This window comes from Carcharhinus amblyrhynchos, chromosome 35, assembly GCF_965287045.1.
Source record: "Carcharhinus amblyrhynchos chromosome 35, sCarAmb.v2.hapA, whole genome shotgun sequence".
In the NCBI taxonomy this organism is placed as follows: Eukaryota; Metazoa; Chordata; class Chondrichthyes; order Carcharhiniformes; family Carcharhinidae; genus Carcharhinus; species Carcharhinus amblyrhynchos.
This window is the reverse complement of record NC_137358.1, coordinates 14,450,996-14,467,195: the sequence shown is the minus strand read 5'-3', so window position 1 is coordinate 14,467,195 and position 16,200 is coordinate 14,450,996. Positions and strand designations below refer to the sequence as shown.

At 47.4% G+C, this 16,200-nt stretch overlaps 1 protein-coding gene across 1 annotated transcript in view; it reads right to left on the bottom strand.

Moving 5' to 3' along the window:
* Window positions 1-2,434: 2,434 nt before the first annotated feature.
* Window positions 2,435-16,200, bottom strand: part of micall1a (MICAL-like 1a) — an 87,378-nt gene continuing 73,612 nt past the window's right edge. Inside the window, exons 10-16 of the mRNA XM_080217518.1 lie at window positions 14,771-14,905; window positions 12,909-13,035; window positions 11,537-11,627; window positions 7,132-7,205; window positions 6,928-7,042; window positions 6,226-6,272; window positions 2,435-5,349 (exon numbers count right to left, since the gene is read on the bottom strand). Of these exons, the coding sequence (XP_080073644.1) occupies window positions 5,225-5,349; window positions 6,226-6,272; window positions 6,928-7,042; window positions 7,132-7,205; window positions 11,537-11,627; window positions 12,909-13,035; window positions 14,771-14,905 (714 nt within the window). The 3' untranslated portion in view covers window positions 2,435-5,224. The remainder of the gene's footprint in view (window positions 5,350-6,225; window positions 6,273-6,927; window positions 7,043-7,131; window positions 7,206-11,536; window positions 11,628-12,908; window positions 13,036-14,770; window positions 14,906-16,200) is intronic.

Genomic DNA, 16,200 nt, shown 5'->3' with positions numbered 1-16,200 from the left:
GAAACAGAACCACCAGCAGCTGCAGCTAGTGGGATAAGGGGCCATCACTGGATCCAGTGCAGTCACCTGGTGACATTGGGGTGGGGGTAATCACTGGATGCAGTGACATTGGGGTGGGGGTAATCACTAGATGCAGTGACATTGGGGTGGAGGTAATCACTGGATCTAGTGACATTGGGGTAGGGGTAATCACTGGATCTAGTGACATTGGGGTGCGGGTAATCACTGGATCTAGTGACATTGGGGTGGGGGTAATCACTGGATCTAGTGACATTGGGGTGGGGGTAATCACTGGATCTAGTGACATTGGGGTGGGGGTAATCACTAGATGCAGTGACATTGGGGTGGGGGTAATCACTAGATGCAGTGACATTGGGGTGGGGGTAATCACTAGATGCAGTGACATTGGGGTGGAGGTAATCACTGGATCTAGTGACATTGGGGTGGGGGTAATCACTGGATGCAGTGACATTGGGGTGGGGGTAATCACTAGATGCAGTGACATTGGGGTGGGGGTAATCACTAGATGCAGTGACATTGGGGTGGGGGTAATCACTAGATGCAGTGACATTGGGGTGGGGCTAATCACTAGATGCAGTGACATTGGGGTGGGGGTAATCACTAGATGCAGTGACATTGGGGTGGGGATGACCACTGGATGCAGTGACACTGGGGTGGGGATGACCACTGGATGCAGTGACATTGGGGTGGGGATGACCACTAGATGTAGCGACATTTGCAGTCACGCTGGATCCAATGGGTTGATAGTGGCAGCTCCAGGTGAGTTTTTAACTACATATTTGAACTATTATTAAAACCGCCCATTTTAATTTTACTTCATTGCCAAACTCCAGCCCTTCCCCAACTAAGCTGCTGTTAGACCCTCACTGACAGTTTCATTACATCTGAACTTGGCTATTCTAACTGAACCATCTCTCACTTTGTATCCCCCAGAATCTTGAGGTCATTCCAAAACTCTGCTGCCCATGTCCTAGCTTATAGCGAATTTCATCCCCTAATTCTTTTACCTTGCCTTGGTTCACAATTCTTAAAATTTTCATACTCTTTTTTTACAAATCCTCACTGGCCTTGCTCCTCCCTATCACTGTAATTTCATCCAATCGCATGACCAAGATATCTACACTTCTCCAATTCTAGGCTGTTGAGCATCTCCAGGTTTATGTAGTTCTTCCACCATTGGCAGCTATGCCTTCAGCTGCCTATGCCCCAAATGCTGAAATTCCCACCCCAACCCATCTGCCTAGCTCTCCCCCTTTAAGATACCCCCTCAAGTCATAGAATCCCTATAGTGCAGGAGGCATTTGGCCCATCCAGCCTGCACCAACAATAATCCCACCCAGGCCCTATCCCCATAACCACATGTATTTACTCTGCAAATCCCCCTGACACTAAGTGGCAACTAATCAACCTAACCTACACATCTTTGGAGTGTGGGAGGAAACCGGAGCACTTGGAGGAGACCCACGCACACAGGGGAAGAATGTCAAACTCTGCACAGAAACCCCAAGGCAGGAATCAAACCTGAGTTTCTGGTGCTGTGAGGCAGCAGCGTCAGCCTATGTAACCTGCTCTTTGACCAGACATGGTGTCATATATTCTGTTTCTATAAAGGTGAAGTTGCAGATGGCATAGTGGCTAGCAGTGCTGCCTCACAGTGCCAGGGACCCAGGTTTGATTTCCAGTTTGGGTCATTCTCCCCGTGTCTGCATGGGTTTCCTCTGGACACTCTGGTTTCCTCCCACAGTCCGAAAGATGTGCTGGTTAGGTGTACTGGTCGTGCTAAATTCTCCCTCAGTGTACCTGAGCAGGCGCCAGAGTGTGGCAACTTGGGGATTTTCACAGTAACTTCAATGCAGCGTTAATGTAAGCCTGCTTGGGACACTAATAAATAAACTTTAAACTTGAACATGACAATGGCCAGCACAGGACCTATTCTAACAAACCAACCATCAGATGTGAGGTAACACACCTCTCAAAAGAAGCAAGCTTCGCTCTTCTACAGTGACTATTTCTAGGCTACATGCAAAAAACTGACAAATGGGGCGGCAATGGCGTAGTGGTATTGTTACTGGTCTAGTAATTCAGAGACCCAGGGTAATGCTCTGGGGACCTGGGTTCAAATCCTGCTACGGCAGATGGTGGAATTTGAATACGAAATCTGGAATTAAAAATCTAATTGATGACCATGAAACTATTGTAAAAAATCATCTGGTTCACAAACGTTCTTTAGGGTAGGAAATTTACCATTCTTACCCAGTCTGGCCTACATAGCCACAGCAATGTGATTGACTTTTTAAACACCCTGAGGGATGGGGCAATAAGTGCTGGCCCAGCCAGCGACACCCACATCCCAAGAACAAATAAAAGGAAGTATATTGATGAACTTCTCAATCACAATCAAGCAGGCGCACAGTTGGACAATATTCCATTTTATTGGCCCCGATTTTACCCATTTTGTTAGCAGAATAATATAGCTTTGGAACAGTGCTTGTGGTTTCAATAAATATTATATACAAATAGGTACGGACGATTAACAGAATAAAGATCCTGCATCAGGGAAACCGTCGAATTCTCCCTCGCAAAGCAAACCGATAACTACCAAAAACATCTGATGAAATGGCACTGATAATCCCTCGAGAGTAAATATAAAAAAGGCTTTCACAACAAACATCAAATTGAATTAAGGCTTATTTTTGGCAGCTGTTCCTGTATATTAGGTAGAAATATAATTAATGCTAAGAAACTACAAAAATCTCAAAGACGTTAACCAGGGTAAGAGTGCATATGCTAGGGCTCAAGTCCGACGCACAGAAAGTTTCTCATTCAATCTATGGAAGCACAGAGTTTTAAGTTCCAAAAAACACAGTTGAGAGTCCTGAACTGTTGACGTGACAATGTGAGCTGATTTTAATTTGACGCGTTTGTGTGCAAATGCCCCACAAAACAGAACGGGAAGTCTGACCCCAACCAATATAATCAAGAGCCTTCCTGTGTCATATTGGTGTCAGCTTCCCTTCAGTGCGCTGAGTTACGAGCAGGTCAAAGGGACAAGCTTTAAGTTCCATCGCACGATATTACAGCATACTGAAACGCATACTGATCGAGGCTGAGATGCAACAAGAATATTGGTAGATTAAATAGAGATGTAGAGACCACCTAATTTCCAGTTTAAACCTGGTGGGCGATGAGCAACAACAGAGGCAGTGGGGCACCAAGTAAAGCATTAGGAACAGCTTCACTGTAACCCGTACATCACCTTTGTTTGCCTGTGGTTTGTACATCTGTAGGATGCTGGTCCGCTCAGAATGTCTGCTTGAATGTGCACAATTCCACATGCATGTGTAACATATGGACATGCACGTGTATTTTATCCTGGAACAGCTTTCAAATGTCTAAGAATCTTGCTAATCATTAACAATTAATGCAGAGTGGGACGCCTCACTCCTAAAAAGCCAACACTGAAATGAGATACGAAGATAACAATATGAAGAGGATTCTGGTCGGATTGAGCTGGGTCTCAATGGTGACGCTTTCACAGCCTGGAGGTCTGTAACTTTGTCACTCGGCAAAAATTTACCTGATGGCAATAAGTGAGGCTGAGGGCCACTGATTTTAAATACAAAGACCATGTACGTATGTATACACACACACACACTCTGCCTATCCTGCTTCATTCTGAAAAGTGCCTCTGAATTACTTATTACAAAGCCAAGTTAGTGAAGCTGGCAGAAGCTTCCTACAGCCCAGAGAGCTCCAATATCCACAGACATGCAATAGAACGAGAGGTGATGCAGTCGACAGTCTGCTCAGGACTCTGGGATGTTTATACTCAGTGCAGGAAAGGGTCAGCATCACGTCTCAAAAAAGACCAGAGTGATCTGGGACTAACTGCAAGAGTCAGCGTGACATACGAGTCCGGAGATATGGGTTAACATTCTGAATTTCCCCTTTCTGACCTCCTTGGTTCCAGCACTGTTCCTGTTCATTATTTCAGTTTGGAAAGACTGCTCTTGCCACTGATTGGCCTGTGTTCAAATCTGGCGGGTGCACAGTGTCCTCTGGCCCTAGAGTTTCCAGTGGCTCTCAGAGTGCATGATGCCCAGTACGCCCAGGGTGTGCAATGCCTGATGTACCCAGAATGTATGGCGTCTGGTACTCCCCCAGAATGCATGGCACCCAGCGCCCCCAGACTGCATTGTGCCCAATACATCCAGAGTGCACGGCGTCCTCTGCCCCCACTGACCTCTAGACTGCCATGCATGCCCAGAGTGTACAGCGCCCGGTACACCCAGAATGCACAGAACTCAGTATCCCCCAGAATGTGGGGCGCCCTCTGCCCCAGAGGGCACAGTGCTTGGTATGCCCAGAGTGCACAGCATCTGGTACCCCCCAGGATGCACAGTGCTTGGTGCCCCCAAAGTTCCCAGTGGCCCACAGAGAGCATGTTGCCCAGTACCCCTCACCCCACTGTTTAATGAAGTGTCAGTATGCTAGTACACAACACTCAGATATTGTCCCTGATGAGCCACTGGTAAGTTACTAATTTTTGGAGACTTGTATAGCGTCCTTGCAAAGACCTCAGTTACAACTGGTAAAGGTTCAGACCTTCAGACAACGTGCCTATATAAAGTAACCAGTACTTGCAAACAGATGCACGTTTACAGTTATGTTGTACGTTGCTAGCTATTTAGACATCGAGCTGTGCAGCAACAGGACAGTGTGGGGCCGGAACAGGTCAGTGTGGGGCTGGAACAGGACAGGATCTTAACACACAGAGAAAGAAACCCTACTCCACAGCACAGTGACGGTCAGGCGAGGAACTCGCCCACAGTGAACTAGTATAGAGTCATCCAGGAACTAGCACTCAACCCTGCAGCTAGAAAACCCTGAACAACATTGTGCAGAAGATCAGACTTAAGCCCCGAGAATGGGTAGTTTCTCTCACTGGTGATGTTAAAATGCGCTAAGCACAAATATTACAGGACTGTAGTGGCTTCTATTGCACATAATCTAAAGATATATAGTGAGTAACGCCATGTCAGCACCATGAGAGAGCTGGCTAATGTCAGTAGGAGGTTCAGGTACTCTTCCTATGAACCAATCACCAGATACTGTTGAGTTGAACCAGTCCCGACAATTCTGGCCTTGCCCAAGAACTGGTGCCACAAATGCAGCTTTCCATTCACCGCAGCACTTTGACCAATCACAAATTCTTCTCTTTGGCATTTTTGGACTTTCCCTCTGGCTTGTTGCCAAGAAACTTCAGCATCTTGCCCGGTTTGAATTTCAACTTTTTCTTTATTTCGCTGTTGGTATCTTTGTGGAAATCTGTTTTTAAATAATGAGAAAAGAAATGATCATGTTTCTGATGTATACAAAGGAGTCGACACAGCCAGGGGCCTGCGCGGGGGAGCCGGGCCCCGGGGGCCTGCGCGGGGGAGCCGGGCCCCGGGGTTCCACATGAAGGAGTGGGCCTGGGGTTGCCACAATTTTAAGGGCAGCATTGTCAGATATCCAAGTCACATTGTAGGAAATCAGCTAGAGATAGAGTGCAGGTAGTTGATAGGATCATAGAATCCCTACAGTGCAGAAGACGGCTATTCGGCCCACCAAGTCTGCACCGACCACAATCCCACCCAGGCCTGATCCCCATATCCCCACATATTTACCCTGCTAATCCCCTTGATACTAAGGGTTAATTTAACATAGCCAATCAATCTAACCCGCACATTTCTGGAGTGAGAGAAGAAACTGGGGTACCTGGAGGAAACCCATGCAGACATGGGGAGAATGTACAAATTCCACACAGACAGTGACCAGAGGCCAGAACTGAACCTGGGTCCATGGTGCTGAGAGGCAGCAGTGCTAACCACTGTGCCACCGTGCTGTGCGGCTGGTACTAGGCATGCTGACAATGCTGCCAACCCGTAGATGAGGGCCAGTCAACCGTGCAATGTTCCTTGGAGAGATCGGATTCATCTGGGATAGTTTCTGGGACCCTGCTAATATGATACAATTTCCACTAACTTCCTCCATTGGAGTTCCGGAAAAGAGGGGAAGTGGCGATGGCAAGAGGCCCGAAGATCCATGAATGACCCTGGAGACGTATATCATCCAAAAGCAAGACCTCACAGCATCATTACTCTACTTTTGAGAATTTAAACATGGGAGGTAAAGGATTTGGACTCGCAGCAATTTTCTCACCTTTGTTTTTAATCATTGCTGCCAGCAACTTATCTTCCTCTTCCTCTCTGTAAGATAATAACGTGAGAATTAACCTCCCAGGTCTCTCTCGTACACAGCTTTGGAAAAATCAAGAAATTCTCCACTACCTTGTGTTCACCACTCTCAGACAGGAAGCTTGCAACCCAATATCCTGTGCCAGGACCCTGGTACCCCAATATCCTGTGCCAGTTACCCCTACAGGGACTTTGTACCCCGATACTGTGTGCCAGTTATTCCTACAGGAACCTTGTACACCTACATCCTGTGCCACTTACCCCTACAGAATGATGGAACCCCAATATCCTGTGCCAGTTACCAGTACTGAAACTTTGTACCCCAATATTGTGTGCCAGTTACCCTTACAAGAAACTGGTATCAGTATATCCTGTGCCAGTTACCCCTACAGAAGCCTGATTCCCCAGTAGTGTGCCAGTTACCCTACACGAACTTTGTACCCCAACATCGTATGCCAGTTACCCATACAGGACCCTGGTATCCCCATATGGTGTGTCAGTTACACCTACAGGATCTCTGCATTCCAATATCCTGAGCCAGTATCTCTACTGGAAGCCCATACCTCAATATCTAGTGCTAATCCCTCCCCACAGGAGGCCAGTCCCCCAGTATCCGCAGCCTTTCAGCTCCCCGCCTCCCTAGCAGCCTAATTACTGATTCCATTACCGCTGTCGGTCCTCATCCAGGCTGTTGATGATGGCATTTCTCTGCTCAATGACCGTAATCAGCTCCTGCATTAACTCGGTCTCTCGTGCTCGATCCTCGTCTGTCCAGTCTTTCTCTGCAGGGACAACGGAAGCAGTGATCAGCCGGAGGGAACTGCGAGTGCGGGAGGTAATTCTCTCAGTGTGCTCTGTGGCGGTCACTAACCTGGTTTGTTGAGTAGGCAGCGTAATTCATACTCCACGTCAGCCTGTCGCTCCTCTAGATTCTGCTGCTTGAAACTGGGAAATAAAACAGGGTTCACATCACTATAACAGGTTGAGGAGGCTCATACAGCCTCCTCGGTAATACAACTCCAAATAGCAATTGTTATAGATGGTTATAGATGTTAAGGCAATCATTATAGACCATCCATTTACAATTCCATTAGTCCATAAGATAAATGAACAGAATTAGGCCATTTGGCCCATTGAGTCTGCTCTGCCATTCAGTCACAGCGATAAGTTTCTCAACCCCATTTCCCTGCCTTTCCTCCATAACCTTTGATCCCCTTACCAATCAAGAACCTATTTATCTATCTTCAATACACTGAATGACCTGGCTGCCACAGCCTTCAGTGGCAATGAATTCCACAGATTCACCACCCTCTTGACTGAAGACATTCCTCCTCAACTCGGTTCTAAAGGGTCGTCCCTTTACTCTGAGGCTACTCTCTCCAACTAACGGAAACATCTTCCTCATGTCCACTATATCCAGACCTTTCAATATTCCTTCACTAAGCCAATGCGACTGGGTGATCTGGGTCCAATGACTTTAGCATCATTCCCTTACCATCTACCCACTCTTGCTGACTCACTACTACCGGTTGGATCACTGATAAGGAGCTGGGACAACCTGTTGGTTTAATCTCCTAGTGCTAAATGGAAACAGTGGCCTGGGCCAGAACAGAAGGACTTGTCTGACATATCAGCACTCAGCCACTCTTGGTCCTGAGAGAGGAAGCAGCGTAAGGGGCAGAGAGTAGAGAGGGGGGAGGGGCAGAGAGAGGGGGGAGGAGCAGAGGAGGGGGAAAGGAGGAGAACAGTAAGAGTGGGAACATAGCGCCATTGCTCTGCTTCATTTAAATTACCCAAAATATATCTCTCAGCTGTGCATAAGGTGGAAATACTGACCGCTTCGTACAACTCAAAGCTTACACAGGAGTGCAGAGGATAATGATTTTTTAAAAATTCATTTGTGGGACATGGGTGTCACTGGCTGGGCCAGTATTTATTGCCCATCCCTAGCTGCCCTTGTTCAGAAGGAGTTGAGTCAACTACATTGCTGTGGCTCTGTAGTCACATGTAGGCCAGACCAGGTAAGGACGGTAGATTTCCTTCCCTAAGGGACATTACTGAACCAGATGGGTTTTTCTAACAATTGACAATGGTTTCATGGTCATCAGTAGATTTGTAATTCCAGATACTTTTTATTGAATTCAAATTCCACCATCTGCTGTGGCACGATTCGAACCCGGGTGCCTAGAACATTTGCTGAGTTTCTGGATTAATAATCTAGTAATAATACCACTAGGCCATTGCCTCCACTAACTGCCCCTAATTTCAATAACAAGGTTACCCCATGTTGACAAGTGATACAATGATCTGACCAAAGACAGCAATCCCTTTCCTCTCTCCAGTGCCAGGGACTTGGGTTTGATTCCTGGCTTGGGTCACTGTCTGTGTGGAGTCTGCGTGTTCTCCCCATGTCTGCGTGGGTTTCCTCCAGGAGGTCCGGTTTTCTCCCACAGTCTGAAAGAAGTGCTAGTTAGGTGCATGGGCCGTGCTAAATTCTCTCTCAGTGTATCCGGACGGGTGCTGGAGTGCGGTGACGGCGGGATTTTCACAGTAACTTCATTGAAGTGTTAAGGTAAGTCTACTTGTGACAATAGTTAATAAACTTAAACTTTAAAACTTTCCTTCACACACCTTCCTCCAGGTCAGAGACAGCTTGGCAATTCCTGATCGTCCCCAAAGAGTACAGGGGTATGGCAAAGCCAGGGCCCTTTGCTCTCAGGATGCACCTAACATGCGCAGGGTTATTGTGCTGCAGGTATCTGAGACACGGCATCAAAAATAAAGGAAAACAGACTTTTTTGGAATGAAAAAATTTTTTGGAATGCCCTCTCACCTTCTTGAGAAGGTGAGAGGGCATGGGATCTTCTTGAGAAGGTGAGAGGGCATGGGATCCAAGGGCCTTTGGCCTTGTGGATCCAGAACTGGCTTGCCTGCAGAAGGCAGAGAGTGGTTGTGGATGGGGCTTTTTCTGAATGGAGGTCAGTCACCAGCGGAGTGCCTCAAGGATCTGTTCTGGGACCCTTGTTGTTTGTCATTTTCATAAATGACCTGGATGAGGAAGTGGAGGGATGGGTAAGTAAGTTCGCTGATGACACGAAGGTCGGTGGTGTTGTGGATGATCTGGAAGGATGGCAAAAGTTGCAGCAGGACATAGATAGGATGCAGGACTGGGCGGAGAAGTGGCAGATGGACTTCAACGCGGATAAATGTGTAGTCGTCCATTTTGGCAGAACCAACGGGATGAACGAGTACACTATCAAGGGCAGAAGTCTGAGTAGTGTTGAGGAGCAGAAGGATCTTGGGGTCCGGGTCCACAGGACTCTTAAATCGGCCTCGCAGGTGGAGGAGGTGGTCAAGAAGGCGTATGGTGTACTGGCCTTCATTAATCGAGGGATTGAGTTTAGGAGTCGGGAGGTAATGCTGGAACTTTATAAGACCCTTGTCAGGCCTCATTTGGAGTATTGTGCGCAGTTCTGGTCGCCTCACTATAGGAAGGATGTAGAAGCTATTGAAAGGGTGCAGAGGAGATTTACAAGGATGTTGCCTGGACTGGGAGGCATGCCTTATGAAGTTAGGTTGAGGGAGCTGGGACTCTTTTCCCTGGAGAGACGAAGGTTGAGAGGCGACCTGATAGAAGTTTACAAAATGTTGAGAGGAATAGATAGGGTGGACTCTCAGAGGCTATTTCCCCGGTTTGAAATGGTCGCTACGAGAGGACACAGATTTAAGGTGCGGGGAGGGAGGTTCAGAAGTGATGTTAGGGGTAAGTTTTTCACTCAGAGGGTGGTGAGTGAATGGAATCGGCTGCCGTCAGTGGTGGTGGAGGCGAACTCGCTGGGGTCTTTTAAAAGACTTCTGGATGAGTATATGGGGTTTAATGAGATTGAGGGTTATAGATAGGTCTGTAGGTTGGTAGGTGATGATGTGATCGGCGCAACTTGTGGGCCGAAGGGCCTGTTTGTGCTGTAGTGTTCTATGTTCTATGTTAAACAACTCCACACCTTTGGGCCTTGGAAGTACAAAGAACAAAGAAAATTACAGCACAGGAACAGGCCCTTCGGCCATCCAAGCCTGCACTGACCATGCTGCCCAACTGAATTATTCGCACAAATTGCACGGAGGGTGTGGAGAGTCTGCAGAAGGATCTAGATAGGCTGGGCGAATGGGCCAGGAACTGGCAAATGGAATTTAATGTTGGCAAGTGCGAGGTGGTCCACTTTGGTAGGAATAATGGTAGGAAGGACTATTACTTACATGGCGAAAAACTGCAGCAGGCGACGGTGCAGAGGGACCTCGGGGTCCTTGTGCATGAGTCGCAAAAACCCAGCCTGCAGGTGCAACAGGTGGTCAGGAAGGCTAATGGGATGCTGACCTTCATAGTGAGGGGGATTGAATATAAAAGTAGGGAGGTCTTGCTGTGGCTGTATAGGGCATTGGTGAGGCCGCAGCTGGAGTACTGTGTGCAGTTTTGGGCGCCGCACCTGCGCAAGGATATTTTGGCCTTGGAGGGAGTGCAGAGGAGGTTTACTAGGCTGATACCGGAGTTGAGGGAGTTGAGCTATGAGGAGAGGCTGAATAAACTAGGCTTGTACTCGTTAGAGTTTAGAAGAATGAGGGGAGATCTCATTGAGACATATAAGATGATGAATGGGATGGATAGGATAGAGGTGGAGAAACTCTTCCCGCTCAGAAAGGACAGTAGGAATAGGGGGCACAGCCTCAAGATAAAGGGGGGGCGGTTTAGAACGGAGTTGAGGAGGAACTTCTTCACTCAAAGGGTGGTGAATCTCTGGAATTCTCTGCCCGGCGAAGTGGTGGAGGCTGCCTCGCTAAATATTTTTAAGATGCGGGTTGATGGGTTTTTGATAAGCGAGGGGATTAAGGGTTATGGGGAGAGGGCGGGAATGTGGAACTGAGCCACGACAGATCAGCCATGATCTTATTGAATGGCGGGGCAGGCTCGAAGGGCTAGATGGCCTACTCCTGCTCCTATTTCTTATGTTCTTATTAAAACCCCCCACCTTTCCAAAGACCATATCCCTCTATTTCCATCCTGTTCATGTATTTGTCCAGACGCCCCTTAAAACTCACTATCGTATCTGCTTCCACTGCCTCCTCTGTCAGTGAGTTCCAGGCACCCACCACCCTCTGTCCCTCTGTGTAAAATAATTTGCCTCGTACATCTCCTTTAACCTCGCCCCCTGCACCTTAAACCGATGTGCCCTAGTAATTGACTCTTCCACTCTGGGATAAAGCTTCTGACTGTCTGTACTCACGTGTAAACGAGCTCTGACTCCCGGCGAACCAGCATGTGCTTCTCATGGATCAGTTTGAACCAGTCGACCAGGAGATCATCTTCATCCTGATCTGGGGGAGGATGCAAAAAGACAATAAATGCTGATTGGAGATGTGCCGTGGCCCGTTTCCCCTCTGAGAATCATTGCTACTCCCCCGTCTGCCTCACCCTCAGCTCCCCCATTCCCTCACACAGTTTTATCCTCATTTTCAAAACCCTCTGTGGCTTTTCCCTCCCGAGGTCCTTAAACCATTATACATAATAGATTTGAGTTACATGTAGAAGCTGCTGTGCAGCTTGGTTTGAACTGATATGAATTCTCCTCCTGCCAGCTGATCAGCAGGCCATCTTCTGTTAGAATAAATAAAGCACAAAGTACAGCACAGGAACAGGGCCTTCAGCCCTTCACGCCTGTACCGATCACGATGCCCTAATTAAACTAAAAAAACTTCTGCCCTTACTAAGAGAGATAGTATTTCTGTAGAATAGATCATAGATTATAGAATCCACACAGTAGAAGAGGCCATTTGGTCCATCAAGTCTGCACTGACCACAATCCCACCCAGATCCTATTCCCTCATTTACCCTGCTAATCCTCCTGACCCCTGGATGGCATGGTGGCAAGGACTGCTGTCTCTTACCTGCAATGACCTGAGTTCGATTCCCAGCTTGGGTCACTGTCCGTGTGGAATTTGCACGTTCTCCCCGTGATGTGTCACCATATCAGGGCATAGGCCTATTTCATCCATAGCATCCATGCTCTCCATACAATAACCCAGTCAATCCCTTTCAACTACAGTCTCCCATAGCTCTGCAAGTTGATTTCCCTCAACTACAAATCCATGGTATCATAGTGGTTCGCACTGCTGCCTCACAGCAGCAGGGGCCAGAGTTCAATTTTGGCCCGGGGTCACTATGTGTGGAGTTTGCACATTCTCCCCGTGTCTGCGTGGGTTTCCTCCAGGTGCTCTTGCTTCTTCCCACAGTCCAAAGATATGTGGGTTAGGTTTGATTGGCCATGCTAAATTGTCCCCAAGTGTCAGGGGGATTAGCAGGATAAACACATGGGGGTTACGAGGATGGGGCCTGCGTGGGATTGTGGTCGGTGCAGGCTCCTTCTGCACTGTAGGGATTCTATATTTTATGAATCCCCTTTTGACATCATTTGTCACATCCGCTTCTAACACCCTTGTAGGCAATGTGTTCCAGGTCATTGCCGCTCCCTACGTAAAGCAAGTTCTTCTTCACAATCTCCCCCACATCTCTAGCCCAAAACCTTAAATCTACGCCCTCTAATCCTCGCACTCTAGCTAATCCAGCCAACTCTGACTTTGACTGTGTGCCGAACTCACCATTTTCACAGCTGCGTAGCTTCTCCTCCAGTGCAACTCCGCGGTGTTCCAGTTCATCCAGACTCTGCTCCAGTCGTTCCAACTCTCCTTGAATATTCTCCTCTGGAATATACTGATCCGCGTGCACCTGGACAATCATAAGAGGCAGAGTTCCATGACTCTGATCGATTGTGAATCGTTTACAAATGAATGGAATACGCCAGGAAAGAGAAATGTGAATCATCCTCAAAGGGCAGAGCTGAGGTTCAGATTGAAGAACACACACTACTCAATGCCATTTGCTCTGGATCAGTTGCAGAGTTTGGCCAGATTTTCACTTGGCTGGCACAGCACCAGGCAAAACTTTTCCCATTTGAAGTGAAAGCAAATTTAATGCCATGCCAATAGTCCACCACGAATAGTCCTGCCCAAATATCCTCCTAATGTTCCATAAAATGGAAAACCAATCTGAGTGTGAGAACCAGTTATATACACACACACACAACACAGTCAGCGAGTACCCACATGTATGCACAGGGCACAACTGAATGTGCTAATGGTTCACACTGGCCAGAATTTTCCAGCACCTCCTGCCGCAGGTTCTCCCAGTGAGCCATCGAAATCTCCATTCGCACGCACACACAGAGACGCACGCACACAGTCCTGGGCTGGCCAGCAAACTGCAGGCTGACAATGCGGGGTCACTGCGCATGCGCAGAGTGTTCTGGAATTGTCAGACTCCGACGTGATTAGACCCCACCCCCGAGCTTTTAATGATATTCACAATTGTGACCTCCACATTGCACAGAGTGTGGGAGATTCAAGTCTGAACTCCCACTGAAAAATAGTCATGATTTAGACTATTTGTCCCACCAATTCAGCACTTACAATTTTTTTGGAGAGAACTGCACTCCCTCACCCCAAGTGTTGGAAATACTCATCAAGTTTGTTAGCATCCATGGAGAGAGAAACAGAGTTAACTTTGGGACTTGATTATAATTCTTCACTTGTTTTTAGATCGGATTTCCAGAATCCGCAGTGTTCTGCTTTTATCCGATGGGTTATTTATTGCGAAGTTGTGAAGGCTCGTCCTACAGTGCAGCACTCCCTCAGTACTGGAGTGCCAGTGTGGAATGTTGTGCTCCAAAACCCGCGGCCTTCTGGTTGAGAAGGTTGGCAGCAACTACTGAGCCACAGCTGATATCGAGTGGACAGAGGCTATGAAGTGGTGTGCTAGTTGCCTCAATAAATCTTAGGGGCTGCATGGCCTAAAGGGAACTATGAGGGGGAAACTAATGCAGTTGTTTCTGTGCCACTGATCAATGTCAATATGCTGTAAGAATAGCAGAACAAAGAAAATTACGGCCCTCCAAGCCTGCACCGACCATGCTGCCCCTCTGAACTAAAACCTTCTACTTTACCGGGGACCATATCCCTCTATTCCCATCTTATTCATGCATTTGTCCAGATGCACCTTAAAACTCACTATTGTATCTGCTTCCTCTACCCCTCTCTGGCAGCGAGTTCCAGGCACCCACCGCGCCCTGTGTAAAAAAACCTTCCTCGTACATCTTGTTTAAACCTTTAAACAGTGAATGGGAGCTTTCCAGTTGGGATGCTCAGTAGTAAGTGGTGAAAGGAGAGTGAGATGAGGGGTGGGAGGAGGGGGAAATCAGCTAGCAGGAGGCAGGGATCAGCCTAACGGCACAACCTCACAGCTGGTACGAACAGCAACCGATGGACACACAACATGGGAGGGAGGGAGAAAGAAAGCTTGCATATGCTGGCAGAGGGAGCCCAGTGCTCTCAGGCAATTGCTCTTTATCAGCATTAGATGTTGGTGTTTTTGGTATTGGGAATGTTGGTTCAGTGAAAGATCTTACCTTGCGTTTGATTAATGGGAATCCATGGCCGGGTGCTGGTGGGCGAGCTGGCTTTGGCCCTTTCGATGGGCGAGGTGGGGCAGTCTGTCCAGCTGGACTGGATTTCCTATCAAATGGATTTTCTTTGCATGAAGACTGCAAAACAAAAAGAAAGTAATTCCTTTCCTGAACAAAGATAATTTCCCCAGTTATAATCTTCTAAAGTTCTCGCGATTTGGGATCCATTCACAGAGTTTGGGTAGGTGAGAGTGTGAGCAGGGGTTTGATAGTTAGGGCAATGACAGCAGATGAGACTGAAGGATGATATATTGCCTCCCAAGTTCAAGGGTATCATTAAGTTGTTGCACAGCACACTGAGGGGGTGGATGAACAGCCAGTGGTCATGGTCCATATCGGTACCAACAACAGGTAAGAAAGAGGGTGAGTTCATGCAGGCAGGTTTCAGAGATCTGAGGATAAACTTAAAAATTAGGATCGCAAAGGTACTAAACTTTGAGCAGCACAGTGGTTAGCATTGCTGCCTCACAGTGCCAGGGACCTGGGTTCAATTCCAGCCTTGGGTGACTGTGTGAAGTTTGCACATTCTCCCTGTGGGTTTCCTTTGGGTACTCCGATTTCCTCCTATACTCCAACAGATGTGTGGGTTAGGTGGATTGGCTTTACTACATTGGCCCTTAGTGTCTTTAGAACTCTCTTCCTCAAAAGGCTATGGAAGCAGAGTCATATAGATCAGAGTGAGATAGATTCTTGATGAACAAGGGGGTGACAGATTATTGGTGTAGATGGGAATGTGGGGTTGATGTTACAATTAGATCTGCCATCATCTTATTGAATGACGGAGCAGAATTGAGGGGCTGAATGGCCTATTCCTGCTCCTAATCTGCATGTCTGATGAAGAGGAACCCAGAATAAATGTTTTTAACTGGGAGGGCAGGTCAATTTAGCAAAGCTGGGAGGTGGTTGAGGAAAATTGTACTGGAAACACCTGCTTAAAGGTAAATCAGTGACAGAATAGTGGGAGATTTTTTAGGAGAAGATTGTAAGAGTTCAGGTTAAATATATTTCCACAAAGCAACAAAGATGGAACCCCCAAAACTAGATCCCACTGATGTTAAAGAGCAAACAGAATAGGATAAGGCAAAAAGAAAAGGAAGTTAAAGTTTATTTATTAGTCACAAGTAGTCTTACATTAACACTGCAATGAAGTTACTGTGAAAATCTCCAGCACCTGTTCGGGTACACTGAGGGAGAACTCAGCATGGCCAATGCACCTAACCCTCAAATCTTTGGATTTAAGGAGGAAACTGGAGCACCTGGAGGAAACTCTACACAGTCAGTGACCCAAGTCTGGGAATCGAACCTGAGTCCCTGGCGCTGTGAGGTGGCAGTGCTAAGCACTATGGCACCATGCCGCCCAAGTTTATGTTTGA